This window comes from Penicillium longicatenatum (genome assembly GCF_028827895.1).
Source record: "Penicillium longicatenatum strain IBT 33135 chromosome Unknown contig_2_segment0_segment0, whole genome shotgun sequence".
Taxonomy (NCBI): Eukaryota; Fungi; Ascomycota; class Eurotiomycetes; order Eurotiales; family Aspergillaceae; genus Penicillium; species Penicillium longicatenatum.
In genome coordinates, this window is record NW_026643120.1 from 2,233,019 (window position 1) to 2,249,399 (window position 16,381).

The 16,381-nt window shown below is 49.5% G+C and overlaps 7 protein-coding genes across 7 annotated transcripts; 3 read left to right on the plus strand and 4 right to left on the minus strand.

Moving 5' to 3' along the window:
- Positions 1–203: 203 nt before the first annotated feature.
- On the minus strand, positions 204–3,581 carry N7484_003359 (SPX and EXS domain-containing protein; the record flags this gene model as incomplete). The annotated part of the gene is made up of 6 exons (XM_057113779.1): positions 204–1,217; positions 1,267–1,356; positions 1,408–1,581; positions 1,642–1,785; positions 1,841–3,388; positions 3,456–3,581. Coding segments are annotated over 6 exons (3,096 nt in total), but the record flags the coding sequence as incomplete, so codon positions are not given.
- Positions 3,582–4,567: 986 nt separating this feature from the next.
- Positions 4,568–5,164, minus strand: N7484_003360 (DUF3759 domain-containing protein; the record flags this gene model as incomplete). Its single annotated transcript, XM_057113780.1, has 3 exons — positions 4,568–4,809; positions 4,884–5,060; positions 5,152–5,164. Coding segments are annotated over 3 exons (432 nt in total), but the record flags the coding sequence as incomplete, so codon positions are not given.
- A 2,027-nt stretch (positions 5,165–7,191) lies between these two features.
- On the plus strand, positions 7,192–7,947 carry N7484_003361 (alpha/beta hydrolase; the record flags this gene model as incomplete). Its single annotated transcript, XM_057113781.1, has 1 exon — positions 7,192–7,947. One exon carries the CDS (start codon positions 7,192–7,194, stop codon positions 7,945–7,947), a length of 756 nt encoding a protein of 251 aa, XP_056973921.1.
- Positions 7,948–8,254: 307 nt separating this feature from the next.
- On the minus strand, positions 8,255–10,226 carry N7484_003362 (S53 family peptidase; the record flags this gene model as incomplete). The annotated part of the gene is made up of 5 exons (XM_057113782.1): positions 8,255–8,606; positions 8,663–8,960; positions 9,010–9,103; positions 9,160–9,301; positions 9,349–10,226. 5 exons carry the CDS (start codon positions 10,224–10,226, stop codon positions 8,255–8,257), a joined length of 1,764 nt encoding a protein of 587 aa, XP_056973922.1.
- A 1,949-nt stretch (positions 10,227–12,175) lies between these two features.
- N7484_003363 (uncharacterized protein) lies at positions 12,176–12,481 on the plus strand (the record flags this gene model as incomplete). Its single annotated transcript, XM_057113783.1, has 2 exons — positions 12,176–12,266; positions 12,327–12,481. The coding sequence occupies 2 exons, from the start codon at positions 12,176–12,178 to the stop codon at positions 12,479–12,481; spliced, it is 246 nt and encodes an 81-aa protein (XP_056973923.1).
- A 650-nt stretch (positions 12,482–13,131) lies between these two features.
- On the minus strand, positions 13,132–15,057 carry N7484_003364 (uncharacterized protein; the record flags this gene model as incomplete). Its single annotated transcript, XM_057113784.1, has 1 exon — positions 13,132–15,057. One exon carries the CDS (start codon positions 15,055–15,057, stop codon positions 13,132–13,134), a length of 1,926 nt encoding a protein of 641 aa, XP_056973924.1.
- Positions 15,058–15,435: 378 nt separating this feature from the next.
- On the plus strand, positions 15,436–16,350 carry N7484_003365 (SNARE domain protein; the record flags this gene model as incomplete). Its single annotated transcript, XM_057113785.1, has 3 exons — positions 15,436–15,470; positions 15,548–16,182; positions 16,274–16,350. The coding sequence occupies 3 exons, from the start codon at positions 15,436–15,438 to the stop codon at positions 16,348–16,350; spliced, it is 747 nt and encodes a 248-aa protein (XP_056973925.1).
- Positions 16,351–16,381: the final 31 nt, after the last annotated feature.

Here is a 16,381-nt window from a genome sequence, read left to right on the forward strand (position 1 = left end):
AAGGTTAATCTTGAAGCTGAATTACAGTAGGAAATAATTAGAAGCTTCTTCATCTCGTGAATATTGATAGTCCTCTACTAAAATAGTTGTGTTCAATGAGACAAAATGATATTGAAAGATATGTGCATTTCATCGAAAAGGAAGATCTAGCTAGCTATCATGAAATTCATAAAATGTTTTGTTCAAGCAAGTCGTACAATGGATTATTCAATAATCCGGTGCATCGCAGATCGCTGGTCGCCTGTCAGCTGCGCGTCAACGTGGTCGGTGCCACCGTCAACAGTCGAACCCGAGTCTTCATCGGTTGTTAACTCTTCGTCCTCATCAGAGGAATCTTCAGTACTGCGCAATGCGTCACGCGCAGCTCCCGTACTGGACAAGTAAGATGGAAGGCGTCGTCTCTCGAAGTCAGCAGCGTGGGCACCCGCAACCTTGTTACCAACGCGAGCGAAACTGGCCGAAGGACGTCGATTTCGAGCACGTTGGCTGGAGATAGATGCTGGTGTTCCATGTTCAGCATCGCCTGCAGACATGAAAGGAGTGTTTTGCTGTTCCTGAAGCTGGACATCGTCCACATTGGCACCATCGAGCGCTGGCGTTGCGGCAATTTCATATGGAAGGGGCGTGTCTCGTGACGCACGGAACAGGAGCACATTGGTGCAGTGCTCGTTCTCCACACGAAATATGGTCCAGACGCCTCGACGGAAGACTTCCGAGAGTGAGACGACAAAACTGAGGACGGCGGAATGCTGAATGTCATTGACAAATATGGCATAAAATATCCAGTTAAACCGAATGATGACATCCAAGACCATTGCGGCGTAGTACACCCAGACTCGTCGAAAAGCTAGCGTTTCACGCAACAAGGGATGTCTAGCGTAAGCATTACCCAAACTCCAATCCATTATCAAGTCCCATACTGATGTATAGACAGAGTTCAGGAGTGCGAACGTGATGAATGAGGCCTGGAAACGAGTGTGGCGGTCGATGCGATACATGCTAAGGGTGGCGTAGTAGAGAATGCTGAAGATATACTTCCCCAGATTCAAGAGATGAGGAAAAGCATTCTTTGTGTCGATATATCGCCTGATGCACTGAAAAGATCGCCATACTGCTGGAAGACAGGTGAAGAACCCAAGCAGCCTGGAGTGACTCGAGTTACACTGCGCAGGATTGCTCCAAGCGTTGGCATACAGACAGAAGAATAGCTCGATGTTCTAAAGGAAATTAGTGCAGTTTTAAACCGAAGGAATCAAAAGTCCTTACCCCCATAGCGTAACTCTGGGAACAGTACATGTCACCGAGAAAGAAATCTCTGAATTCGACAGGGTAAACACCAGCGAGTAAAAGACGCCACTGCATTTGTCAGAATGAAAAGATATAAACATCAGAATAGGCTGGACTCACATTCGAAAATGCCCACCACTTCCTGCTGCGGTGATACAGCACTCGGGCTGGCAAGAAGACGATAACCACGGTCAAAAATATGAGCACAACAGGCCAGTATATATACATTTCATTGACCCATGAAAAGTTGAGCCACATGAAAAGGCCCAGGGTGAACATAAAGAAGGCGGGAATCTGAGAATGCGTTAGATCAAATCAGTCAGCTGGTAAATGCATGCCGGGGTGTAAACATACTTCTAGAAATTGGCGCCACTCCAGCGTGTGCCTGGTATCATATTCGAAAACAAATGCATAGTTGATTTTTGACTTAGTCCAGATCATGCAGTCCAAGGAGAATAGCATGACGTGAAAGACAATCAGAAAATAGCCGCCATAAATCTAGGTCGAGTCAGCGATGGATGATTACACGAGGGTGATGCAAGGGAGCACAAACCTGCAATAAATAACTAGTGCGAACCCGCTCCATTGATTCAGCAGCGCGCAGATGCTGTGACGCATATACGAGCGCCTGTATAGCAAAAAGCAAGCCAGCCATAAGCAGGAGACCTGCTCGAAAAGTGCTGGGGGAATAATCCCCGGATCTATTGATGGTGTGGCGAAGCTTGGACACCGCAAGTTTGCGATTACCACGTTCAAAATATCGAGCATATAAATCTTCGACAGCTGAGATCAGGTTCTCGGTCTCTTCGCTCTGCACGAAGGATGCTTTGTTAACCCGTTCGGTCATGTACCGCAATAACGGGCGGGCGTTAACGGTTTTGTCGTATTTTTTGTTGATCTTGCGAAAGGCCTTCCGGTTAAGATAAGCATACCCCTTCAGGAGCTCGACCCCACGGTAAAACTCCTGCAGTGCGTGCTTGAGTTTGCGCTTCGCAGATCGATATGACACGTCATTATTTTGTGGATCCTGTCGACGCATAAAGTCCCGTCGGCTGGCAATGAATTCATGCTCTCGCTCAGGAATCCTCGGGGTCTCCATCGCTGCCAAAGCCTGAGTATTTTTCCCGATTCGAGTTTTTCCTGTAAATGTATCCTTGATTCGGGAGCCGTTGAGTTTGCCGAGCTTGTTGGTCCGGTGATTTTGGTCATCTTTCATCAGCTTTACGGCTCGTTTGGTCTCATACACTTCCTGGATGCGCTGATCTCGCATAACGTGCAGCTGCTGTCGAAGAGCCTTCAGTCGGCTATGGGCCTCCTGCTCCTTCATCCTATAGAAGGAGTCAATTTTGGCCAACTCGCTATCCAAGAATTCAAAGAATTCATCCTGACGTCTTTCAGCATCAAATGCAGAGTCCATCGCGGATTTCTTCCCTGCTCCCTCGCCTTCTGTATGAGAGAATACTCGCCGAAGGAGCTGCGACCCACGGTTTTGTGAGTTCGTCTTGCTCAAAGTTTCTCCTTGAAGACTAAGACTCTGAGAAGTAGGATGCGTTGCCAACGCCGAGGCCCTTTGATCTGCCGGACTGTATCCCCCTGCCTGAGCCGAAGGTGTGCCAAATGTAGCACGCCTGGTCATGACCGGGGAAGGGGTCCTGACTTCCCTGCGACGACCTGATTCCTGGTCGGTATCCTGCCCCGGCGACGCATACTCATCTGGGTCCATTATAGGATCCGGTAGCTCGAAAGATGCCCCGTCTGATCCTGCCTTTCCCTGAGGCTCAGGCGGCGTCGCTATAATGCTCCCATAGCTCCCTACAGTCTCCGAAAACCGCGATCCTGGAGTACGTAATGGCTGTCGCTCTTGCCCAGGCGAGGACTTAGATCGTGGGATGGGCTGGGAACTCGAACCCCGACGACGGGCACTTGGCGATGAGGGCTCATCTGGTGCCGTCCCATCAAGAGGCTTATCGGAGGTTGGTGTTTCGAAGGATGATTGTACCGCGGTATGGGAGGAGGGAGCATTTCGAAAGGATGGGGGGAGGGGACTTCGATTCCCCTTCTGGATTGCTCGTGTGATGGCCTTGAGCTTTTTCTTGCCCGTCTACAGAGAAAGCATGTTAGTCATAAATTTATCTTGATGACAGGGACCATGGACAGCTAGGTCACACCTTGTAATCGAGATATTTTGCCCGCCACTCAGGAACCAGTTCCTGTTCCAACTCTCTGTGGGATGTCAGCCATCGAAAGTGTTTTGCGTTGGGTAGGAGGGGTAGACAGACTTCGCGAATTTCATCCTGGCCAGCGAACCTCCGTCATGGCATACCTCTGGGTGGTTGGGTAGAAATGAAAAGTGAAAAAGTCAATTTATAGACTTGAGGTGAAGAATTCACTAGGATTGGGTAGCAGGCACCCCAGCGCAGATAAGCTGCAGGGCGCAACTTTCGGGGTCTAGTTGATAAGGTGAGAGAGAACAAAGAGGAAAGTATTCATCAAAAGCGAAAATATGCGTATTTTGTCGATCCAGGGCTATCCTGCAAGAACCAGGGACGAGAATTCTCGAACTCCTGTACCCCAAGATCTAAAGTCGCATCTCATGTACATCCACTTCAATCGCAACAATCAACGACGCTTGCTCGTGCACGTGCTGACGATGATTTCATTGAAACCTGGATTCTCAGGCGATAAGGCCCCGCAAATGGTCAGCCGCGCTTTCTAACTGGCTGAACAACCGCGCTCATCTTCCGCGCCTTGAGGATTCCATAGTTGATGCTGCTTGGCTTCGCAATCACTGCAGTTCATCCCATGCTGTATTGCTCAAGTGCACCAGCCCATGGGTCAATCATTGGACACGAATGGAACCATAGGCGAGGAAAACGCAGACGGACACTTATGATCGACGGGCTTAATGGAATGCGGTGTGGATCCGGAATGTCGCTCGGCGGGTTCTCATGGTGATGACTGGCCCGGGGGATAATCATGCAAAAACAAAGACCAAAAAAATCCGAGCCCTGCAACCCTGAACTGCAGCATGCGGGCTTTGATAAATTGTGCACAGTTCCCGAGCTACGTATGCCTACGTATGCCTACGTAGGGCACTAAACTTTATCTACTTAGCCACCCGACAGGGGAGAACTATGAAGGTGTATTCGCAACTTGAAGATTCCAGTAATTCTTTTAATTGCGTCTTCCTATACACAGACTGGGTGATAAGGAGCCCAGGATATCTCATGGAAACAAAATCATGTCTTCGTCCAATGTGCCTTCAAGGCTGCCTTTACCACTGGCGCTCGAAGCGCTCACGGCGCTCAAAGTGCTGGTGAGGCTCGTAGTGAGGGTGCCACTCGTCACCGCCGTGGCGGCCGTAATGCTCATCGTACATCGCCTCGGCGTGCTTCTTGCTCTCGTGGTGGGCCTTCTGTCTATCAATTGCGTCCATACCCTTGGTCTCGGCAAGCTTGTCAACCTCAGCACCGACCAGACCCACGAGAAGCTCCTTGGCAAAGGCGTGCTTCACAGGCTTGCCTGTGATAATGAGTCAGTAAGTTGCGCCGATCGCATGAACAGTTTAAACAGTGTTTAGTGGATGGTCAACATACCCTCCTTGCGCTGGTGGTCCTCCCAAGCCTTCATGCCCGCAAAGGAAGCGGCGCCAGCGATAGCCTCGTGCGAGAACTTGGCCTCGTGGTGATACTCCTGGCCTCTCTCATACACCTCGCGGTGAGATTCCTCGGCATGGTCTAGGTCACATGTTAGTTTCAGCTCATTACATTCTCCTGCGTTTAGGGGAAATGGTTGATTTGTGCCTTGCGGATATGGTTGACACAAGTAATATAGGTAATGCATGAAGTAGGTGTCTAAACATACCAAAGAAACCCATTTTGGTTATGGTGTTGGAGTATGTGTTTTATAAAATGGTTTATAAAGAGGCGTGGTGATGAAAAGAAAAAAAAGTACTAATCAGCAGGGGAGATCAGGGGGATCTTATACCCGAGCAACAGGGGACCGAATAATCGAGAAGTCTACAGAATACGTGTTCCTCTTAGTATAGTAGCTAAGAGCAGCTCCTTTCCTTTCCTATCTCAGCCTGAGCTGCCCCACCAATCTGTGGGCAGAGTGGCTGAGGTGAATTTCCTTTGGAGGGGTGCTATCTTGGGATAGTCGCAGGGAGATGGAGTAGGACCCTCCAAAATACTGTTGGACCATGGATTCCCACCGACCAACCGAGTGGTTGCCCTCCACAGTGGAGCTAATAGATCGCACCGCCTTCCTCAGCCTTCGTTACGTGTATGTCCGAGGGTTGGGCTGAGGGAGGGGCTAAATTGAAAAGTGACCCAGTGATATCAGTGCAGGGATCTTAGTGTCGATGGGAGGCCTATCATGATCTCCAGCTTGGGCTGCTGCATCGGACCTCAACTACGCCGAAACCCTAGGCTGGCCCTCGAGGACGATCACCTGCTAGCCAAGTCTTTTTTGTCGGGAATATTTGCTCATAAGCCACTGCGAAGGGCGAGTAAGTCGCTCTATATCCCGCACCGGTAACCGTACCATTCCGCAATTGATGACATTTACAACCTTCATACTATTAAACAACCCCTGACAGTGATGATCCTGGCTTTTAATGGGGGTCGTTTTGCTTGAATTGTTCCGAGTACTGAAACGAAACCGAAACAATATCCGAAAAAGGGTACGAGTACGTGTCCCACTCGGCCCAATCGCGCGCTGATCGGAGGGGGACAGGACCCATTCAGCCCTACTCCGCTTCCCGATAAACGAATTGAATCATTGTACACGCAACACTAGATTCAATCAGTCGTAGCGGTAAGTAGATGGGTCCTCCGGAATACGCGGTACCAGCTGAGGTGAGTATTTTGATGTGCAGTGCATGAAGCTGGCGTCTTCGGGCCAAGCTTCTCTCGGAGGCTTGTCCACGCCTTACAAGGAGAGTTCTTGGCATTGGATCAACCACGAAGACAAGCGGTGAACAGCCGACCAGTCTGTATGTGGTATTGGAGTTAATCCGCTGAATTGAGTTCCAGATAAAACTGTAGAACTCCGACTAATAATTTTTTGTGTCTCATTTTATGTTCTTCTTTCTCGGTGGGATAACTACCACAGTATGGTTCCTATTACGTACTCCTGCACCGCCCCATGTGGCAGTCAAGGACTGCCGCCACATCCGATTTACCCTTCTAGCTTGGTACTGTACATTGGAGTATAAACTACGGAGTAAGAGCCGTCTTAGGTTTCATGACTGGTATTGTGTCAATGGTCTATTCGGTATTAGCCTTCGTATTCATTCAATGGCAAGTATAAAGACGGATCGGTGATAACTCATCAGCGACCATGCACCATCATGGCTACGCAAGCTATGAGCAACTAGTCGAATGTCCTCATTCAACGACCCCAAAATGTAAATGATACCAGGATACTACATATTGGGATCGTAGCCAAATCACCGAAGGTCCTCCACTCGGAGAGTCTTGGCAGCGGGGATCAATCTACATACTCCCTAGGCAACGACAATACCACTATTTTCACCTCAATTTACACCGCAATACAGTACATACAGCCCCGCAACAATCGGTTCTCAACAATCCCTTCGAGGCAAGATCCTCGGCATAACGCCGCCGACATCAGCAAAGGGTTGCATTATCCATAATCGCCGGGCTTCAGCCACAATTGACGGCACTCGGAGACTCAGCCACAGGCAGCCACAATCTGCTACACCCGACAATAAGTTCGGATAGACCGAATTTGAGCTCTATTCTTAGAGCTTGAGAAGGTAGAGCAGAGCTCCCTATCCACAAATTCAGAGCACGAGGTGCTAAGCCACAAGCTTTCCAGCTGCACGAGCACCAATTGAAGTCCTGGACCACAAAAGAAAAAAAAAAAAGCACATTCACAATGCCCACCAAAACGCCAACCCAAGCCGATTTTCCCTCCAACCTTACCGTCACCATCACCCTCCCACCCAACCCCACCTCTAGCCCCTCCCCAAACATCCTTGTCCTGCTCCACGGCCTCGGTGACTCAGCCGCAGGCTTCACGTCCTTCGGCCGAGCCCTCCACCTCCCCGAAACAACAGTCCTCACGGTCCAAGCCCCCGCCCCAGTCCCCTTCGACCTGGGCGGTTTCCACTGGGGCGACGATGTCGCATTCGACAGCTCCACTGGTGGACTAGATATGGACGCCGGTTTCACGAGGAGCCCAGCGATACTCGCCAAGGACGTCGTGCGGGGGGTTCTAGTCCAGAAATGTGGTTACCGGCCGCGCGAGATCCTGGTGCTTGGATTTGGACAGGGCGGGATGGCTGGGTTGAGTCTTGCGCGGGAACTTGGGAAGGCTGGGGAGGGCGTCGATGGTGAGCCTCTAGCGGGTGTGATTTCAATTGGGGCGCCGTATCCGCTTTCTGGTTCACGAACGGGTTCCAAGAATCGCACTCCTGTGTTGTTGGTATTCGGGCGGGATTCAATTGTTGTCTCAGATGAGGCGGTGCGTAGGACTAAACAGGTTTTTGAGTTTGTTGAGGTCAGTCGGTATGCGCGAAAGGGGGACGGGATGCCATCTAATCGGGATGAGATGTTGCCTGTTATGCAATTCTTTGCTAGGCGTTTGAGGAGTAGACAGGGAGTTCCTGAGGGAAGCGTCGAGCTTGGTTGAGACTCCTAGGAAGGTTCTGGGATAACAAAATATTGGCATGGGTGGTGTTTGTAGGTAGTATTTGTATTTGTAGGTGCATGATATTCAATAGGTGCCATCGGTGGCGTTCGAATGTTTATGATATACTCATGTTCTTGAATCGGACCTTGGGAGCTACACAGAACTACATTTACTAGGATCGTGATGATAGAAATTCCGTTATATACGTGGTTGATTTATTGTTATTTAGGTATATTACACGTGCTCGGTGGCAGTGTTGATACAGTGACCAGCTTACCCACCTCATATATGTACGCATGGATATAACTCACAAAGAGAGGACCAACTTCTTCAACTTCTCGAAGTCAGGAGTACCCAGACCAGTCACCGGGTCCCATCCCTTGGTGGCATTCCAGTGAGCGCCGGGGATGACCAGTGCACCTGAGACTTCCTCATCACTCTGAGGATCGGTGCCAGTGCACCCATATGAGCTACCGTCAACAATATCGTTCAATGCCTTGTAGCCCTCCGAGTACAAGAAAGGGTTCAGGAAGCCTAGAGCAGGCTTTCCAGCACGCAGACGAGCATCATTCAAAAGACCAATGATGCCAGCGAAAATAGGCGCAGCAGCCGAAGTACCGCCAGAGAGAGACTCCTCGCCCTCGATAACAACCGCGATCCTGAGGATAATGATGTCAGAAATAGTCTTTTAGACCCGTGTCAGAGCGAAACATACCAGGGGTACAAGCTGTGGGCCGACACATCGGGGAATCCACGGCCCTCAAAGTCGGCGTACTTGGAGTAGTATTCCTTAGCCTCCTTGGTGACATGAGTGAGGTATTTCTCGACGGCAGACTCCTGATACCAAGCACGTTCAAAGAAGTTCGAGAAGCCGCCAGATGACGCGTTCCATGCGACCTCTGGGCTCACGGCTGAGGTACCACCAACAGCTGTAACGTAGGGGCAAGTTGCTGGGAAGATGGGGTTGAACTGAGGAGTTGTTCCATCAACAGCCTGGCAGGCCGAGCCGACACCTAGAGTTGTTAGCTCAATCACTATCTGGCAAACTGGTAATCTACTTACCCTCATCACCGGATGAGTGGATAATGGTCAGGCCACGGAGTGTGTTCAAGCCGATCAGATTGCAGACAGACTTGGCGTACTTCTCAGGAACGGTCTATAGGCAAAAGAGATTAGTGACCTAGTCACATCTGGTTTGAAATGGACTCTTACCTGTTCGTCATCACCGTACGATTGTGAGATCACCTGAGGAAGCTCAGAGTTTTTCTTGGAGAGCAGGTACTCGTAGTAGATGAGGTAGGGCTCGTTCTCATCATCTGACTCGGTGGGCTCATCTGCGTCAGGGATGAAGGGACTACATACGGTCAATTTTAAATCGTCAAGTAATCGAGGGGTACGTACGCAACACCACCGGTGATAAATTCGTGGATGGGCAGAGGATGAGAAATAGCACTGATCAGCTGCACATCCAGGTTGGCTTCTCCACGAGTCGTAGAATTCTGGTCGTTCGTACCACCGTTGAGGAGCTCAACGGTAAACGCTTGGGTGGGAATGTCGAAGAGCTTCTGATACTCAGCCAGATCGGATTCTGAGGCCGTCTCATTTAAGAAGCTGCCGAAACCAACAACACTCCCTGCCGAAACCTTAGGGGTGTAGTCACCCACGTTGTACATCTCTTTCAGACACGCGGGAGTGATGTAATCCTCGCATGAAGCAGAGACAGTTTTGCGAGCCTGCAATTTGTTCGACTTCCGAGGCATAGGAAGAGCCTTGCGGGTCTTTCCAAAGTAAACAGTGGGCGAGATGATATCGATGTAGTCGCTCAGCGCACTGGGAATTGAATACTCGGTAGTGCGAAGCTTCACCGACCCTTCACTCTCATAGTTGGCGAAGGTAGTGTTCAGAAGGCTGTTCATTGCCTTAACACTACCACTGAACTTGAGCAAAGCACCGTCGAGGGTGTAGGATGTAATGTTCGCACTCTTCAACCAGTTCACAACGGGAGTCTCAGACACCACAGGAAATTGGGAGTCTACATCGGCCTTCTCCAGCCATTGTCCATACTCCGACTCGCCGGGGGTTGAGACTTTGGTCAAAGTGGATTGCAGCTGGTCGATATTCTTGCGACTTAATGAAATGGCTAACGACATAGTCGAGTCGGAGGGAGTGTCGACAAGCGACCAACTGCTAGGAACACCTCCAGATAGACTTTCCCAGACCACGCCCATCGCAGGCGCGGCCAGAGTACAAAGCAGTCCAGTATAGATTGTGGAGTGCATAATGAATAGCCTAACCTCTGGGAATGGGAAGAAAAACACTATGGAGACAGGACATGGCAGGGATCGTCGGGACTACTTATGCCTCGTGCCCCTTGCAAGTACCCGAAATGCAGTTGAACAATGTCCTTGTGCGCAAATTATTGTTTCATCAGCCAGCCCCGCTCTTGCTCATCGAAGCATCAATAGGGTAGCTCGCTTCACCGCGATTCAACCGGCGGACATCCACGGCTCGGGTCAGGAACCAACGATACTTTGTCTATAGGTTACATCCTGTGGGGTTTGTTATCGGTGACGGGAGCTCTGCTATCTTCCCCGGGACAAGAGCAAAGTGGAGGCACAACTGTTTCCTCGGCGATGTAATCGATACTCCCCATGACAACGTCGTGTTGTTGGGGTTTGCAAATTTCTATAGGTAGAATCGCTCGTATTCATTTCCTCTGACTCAAATGTCTCACGACCAATCCATGAGTATTTTGGCTGAAAGAACAGCAATTGCTCCTCGGCAATCATAACGATCGGCAGGGGCTCCACTCGCTGCAGCAGATACCAAAAGCCGGAGTCCGCCGGGGCTGAAAGGAAGCCACTCTGCGAAGCTTGTCATTTCCAAGCTTCTGCCGAACTTTGAATGGCCCCACGCATATAACTCGGCTGCCTAAGCGACTTTACTCACGGGAGTTAGGCAATATCGTAATCGCCCATGCTCTGAGATTGCAAAAAGAGGGGGTTGCATGATGTGGGGATATGGGTCCGAGCTTCGATTGTTGATAACAACAAAACTTGCCTGTTGCCCTGGCATAATCAAGCCTTGGAAGATTGAAACATCGAATACATGCGTCGAACATAATTTGCACGAAACAGACCTTTGCAGAATATTCCATGGATCTAGACTGAGGCTCTAAGAGTATTTGCGTAATATGTCATTCAGGTGGAGGGTTGTTCTGTTCACCTGCTTTCTATTCAGTCTCTCTCCTGCAAAGTGGCACTGGAATGTTGCCCGAAAGACCTGGCCATTTTGTCCTTCATAACTGCAGTTATATCTTTTCAAGTCGTATGACTGAAAAACACCCACGTTTCCCGTTCATTATTTAGATTGGTTATGTCGTAATACCTACCTCGAAGGAGTTCTCAATGCCTGAAGGTCTGGTCCCTCTTGACATCTGCTTTCCCGGGCGGGCTTACCCTGAAACTTGCGAGAAGATACTTCTGCTTCTCTCCGCAAACTTGCTTCTGGTAAGATGTCACTTGCAGAGAGTGTCTAGAGTCGAAGCTGCAAAGACTTTCTGCATCAGTTGACGACAGATTTCCCGAATGAAATCAAAATTTCGCCAGGCTTACATATTCTTTAGGGCTACCGAGTGTGTTACGTTGTGTTGTCAAAAGACTGACTTGATTTCCGTCAAAGGCTTCCTAATCAGAGTAGCTGACTGCCAACCAGAAATACATGATGTGAAAGTCCCATGCAATTGTAGATCACCGTTCCTGATGAGCTACAACTCTGGGCACAGACAATATCAGTTCATCTCTGTACACGAGAATTTTCAGAACATTCTAATAAGGGCATTAATCTAGGATTCTAACGCCGCTGCAAAATATCATTTGTATCGAATTGATTTCGTTACAGAAAGAATGCAAAGGTTCCCGAAAAGATTGGGTCATCAAGTTCGACACAATAGCTTTGTTCCCTTGCCACCAAGGAAGCCCTGGTTGACCAACCAGATCAACCGCCACAAAACCAGGATCCATGGGACTGGACGAAAAGCGAGCTGTCAACGACAACTATTCCAGCCGTCTAACTGGGTTATAGGTTCCCGTATACGTCGTCCATCATCTGATCATCATCGAGCTTTATAAGAAGGCGATTCTTGGCAGTGCGAAACCCGGATTTTTCCCTACTAATGAATACTGAATACTATCTACCCATAATCCTCAGAATCACTTCACAGTGAAACATGTCCTCAGGATCCTTTAATAACTTTCAAACTCTCCTTGACCAACAGGTCGGGTCACTTCAAAAGCCTTCGTCGTGGCCGCCCATGCCAGGTAGGTAATCCTCTGAAGCCCGAAGGCGAGCTGATAAATACATATGCTAATGTCAAATAGTCGCATCAGATAACCGTAATAAGCAAAGACGCATACCAGCAAGTTCACTGCGTTTCCAAAGCGCTGCCTGGGTTACCGCTGGTGGCGGTATGGCTGCAACACTTGGTGGTGTCCGTAGGATTTTCCGAAACTTCCGTGGATTGAAGTATATTTGAAGCGACCGTCTTTCGAAATCTAAAAGTCGCACGACGTTGATGTTTTCATGAATTATCACCAGCCACGACGGCAGCAGAAACGAAGGTTCCGCAATTGATATTTCGCGCGATGTCTTGCCGTGCAAATGTTGAACCATGGATAACGTTTACTTTATTTAATGACAAGGCACTTTTCTATCATTTATGAAACCTAAGTAGAGGCCTTCTTATACCGGCATCTTAAATCCAAGCGAGGTCAGAGACCTGGTGCACAGGTTGTTTGATCCCGCTCCATACTGCATCTTTAGGTCCATAAAGTACATTAGACAACGGAGAAGAGAAATATACACATTGGTCGGGGTATTCATTCAGGACATCCGAAATCATACACAGGTATTGAACGTGATGACTGGATACATAATGCGAGTCTTGACTGAGTATCATCACCAAGATTTCTTCATCCCCTTCTCAACAGCCCAGGCCATAATATTCCCCCCGGACTCAGCTCAAGACCGTGTAGACCCAGACGCCGATCTTTCATCTTTCATCAACACACGCTCCCCAATTGCAAGGTCAAACGCATCTAATTTTATATTGCGAAACACTGATCAAAGGTCCACTGATATATACAAATCGTTCAAAAAGTCATGTCACATCATAACATCCACTCATCACTTCTTCAATCCAATAACAGCCAGGTTTCGCGGACTCTCGCTATAATCAAACACAGGCTCAACCCAGCACTCCTTGACTGAGTCATGTTCGCGCAGGTATTGCCACCTGTCCACAACGATAACAGTCTCAACAATCTGTGCGCTGAAAGCCATCAAGCTCCATACGACACTAAGATTCTTTCGCGCTTGCTGATACTCTGTATCATAACGCTGGAAGTCCTCGTCGGCCATGCTGCTAACTCTTTCTGTCACTTTGGCGCCGTGGTTTGGATCGCGGGCTAATTTGACTATCGCGGCACGCATATACGCGGTGAAAGACTTGAAGGCAGTCTTGCCCAGTGCACCGACAATCAGGGCTGTAGTTCCATTTGACTCCTCGTAAAGATCCTTGACTGCCCCGGGTTTCGGGACGACGCCGCGGTCGACGAGAATGCGCTGGAGGAGGGCACGGTAGTAATTACGGGTGAAAAACCCTTCGCTGTCGGCATAACCCCAATTGTAGGGGGCTTGAACGGCCATTGAGCGGGCAGTGATGTTCAGCTTCATGCCTTCTGCACCGGCGCTTTTATAGGTTTCGTAGAGCTTGGACATTGGGAAGCCATGTGGGTCGTATGAAGTTCCGGTCTCGTGGAGACGTGGATGTACCGACCGAAGGATGGGGAGTTTGTATGTAGCGGGACCGAGGCGCTCAGTCATCAAGTTGTAGCAACAGCCGATCATGGCGACAGCGGCGACTGATGGGTTCAAGATGAGAGAGCGAATGCCGTGATGAACCAGGTTTCCGCATGAATGCAGAGAGACAACCATGACTCGAGGATCAGTTCGGTCTTCTTTTGTCGGTTGTTCAGTTATCGGGGTCTCCTTAGGCTCATCGCCATTTTGAGTCTCTGCAGGCGATGGGTTCAACACATGGTCGATTATGGGCTCCAGATACCCGTCTTGAATCTCATGTTCAATGTAGCTGAGCGTGCCCCGAGCCTGAATCATTGGTTCCTGGGCCTTTTTTCGAGGCGCATTGGGAACGGTCGAACCCAGGAGCTCATCGGGTTCTAGGCTGATTTCTCCCAACAATTTGAAGATGGTGACATCTTCGATATTCTCCTCCACTTCTCGTGCCGGAGCGTCTCCATATTTGGCATCGGATTCTTCGGCTTGAAGAGTGTCCGCTCTCTCTGAATACGCTATATCCGGCGTCCCATCGCACGCATTGCAAGCCTTATTCTTTTTATTGTTGATCACGTACATCTGATCTTTCTTCTCCTTCTCTGCCAATTTAGCATAGACATCCATGTCCTTGGCTCCACTGATATACTGGTGCTTTCGCTCAATGGCAATAATATGCTTGTGGTAGGGTGAACTAGCCAACGCTCGTCCAAGATAGTTTTGCCCGGAGCCAAAATCCACAATGTGGGATACAGGTTCACCACGTCGCTGCTCAACGGTTTCCGACAGGGCAGCCACATAGCGTGAAAAGTGCTGCACCTCGTGGAGCTTCTTCTTCTTCATGCCCATTGCAACATGTTTGTTCAGTTTTGTATTCTTTCCCAGGTCGGGAGACTTGAACTGTCGCCGAAGGCTCAACCGACGAACGTTGTATATGTAGTCCAAGAGGGTCGCGGGAGGGAATGCGCCTCCATTCCAAGTGCGACTGCCATCGGCGTGTTCTCGCAGAGGTCCAATATCCTCTCTTAGAAGCAAGCGGATTATATCATGCGTGTCATGTTGCTCGAAGAATGCTATCCAGTCCTCCGGAAGTAGCGTCGTATATAGATCGGGCTCGCGCGTCAGGAAGTCGAGGATGTGGACGCCACCACATAGATTAATGAATAGCTCGTTCGAGGTTGCAAAGGAGAGGAGCGCCTCTATAAAGGAGTCGGGATCTTCCCACTCATCGGCGAGTGGAAGAGGGCGATTGCGATCCATTGAGCGAATTGATCCAACTGTCCCGCACAAAAATCCGTCGAATCTTCATCGTGGGGAAGCGTTATCTTTTTTTTTATCGGAGATCCGCTACGCGGCTGAGTAAGAGAAGAAACAAAATGCATTAAACCTGGCTGGCATCACTTCAATTGCTATATGGTGCAGGTCGAGGTCCTGCAAAAAATCAAATAATTTGAGATAATGTTGAAAGTCAAGGATAATTACGAATGGATTCTTATTCAATGCATCATGATTGTTGCTGTGCTACCAGTTATAGTTCCACCCGGTTTTTACACGTGATCCCCCGAGAAGCTGCCAGCTCCGCATCTATCACTCCGTCAGCCATCAATCAACAATCATCAATCTCGTTAGATTGCAGCAATGGAGAACGCCGATCCCTTCCTTCAAGTCCAAGTGTAAGTCACCTCTACTCGATTTGCAAAACATCTCCCAGAAGCCGAGGAAGAAACCTCCAAACTGACCTTGTTACCAGGGACGTCCTGTCCACACTGCAAGCCAGCCGCCCCCTCTTTTCCTCATACCTTCGCATCCGCTCTCTAGCGAAGAATCCAAACAATCCGGAGCTGAAGCAATCGCGCTCGGAGCTAGAAACCACATTAACAGAGCTCAGCGCCGACCTCGACGACCTAGTTGAGAGCGTGCGCGCCATCGAACAAGACCCCTACCGCTTCGGACTCGAGCTCGAAGAGGTGCAGCGACGGCGCAAGCTCGTCGACGATGTCGGAGCGGAAGTAGAGCAGATGCGCCAGGAGCTGCAGCAAACGGTGTCTCACTCTGCAACTGCCGAGGCGGCGACCGATTTGCCTAATCCAACGGAATTCGATGCGGCGCTAGAAGAGGAGGAGCGCCAGCGTGGGGGTGGCGGTGATGATTACTATGCTTCATTGGAGCAGCAGCGGCAGACGGAGCTCATGCATGAGCAAGACGAGCAGTTGGATGGAGTGTTTCGAACAGTTGGGAATCTACGGCAGCAAGCTAATGATATGGGGCGCGAGTTGGAGGATCAGGCTATCATGGTGGATGAGGTTGACACCTTGGCCGATCGAGTTGGTGGGAAATTGACAAATGGAATGTCGCGAATCAGACACATTGTTCGCCAAAATGAGGGTAAGATGTTACTGCTGCTACCAGGCGATAGACATGGAATATTGCTGTATGGGAATCACGTATTTCAAGCTAACATTTTTTCAAACCCTAGATACATGGTCCTCCTTTTGCATAGCGGCGCTCATTTTTGCGCTTGTGCTATTATTAATTCTTCTTATTGTCCTGTGATAGTACATCATCAATAACGGGGCCGACAAAA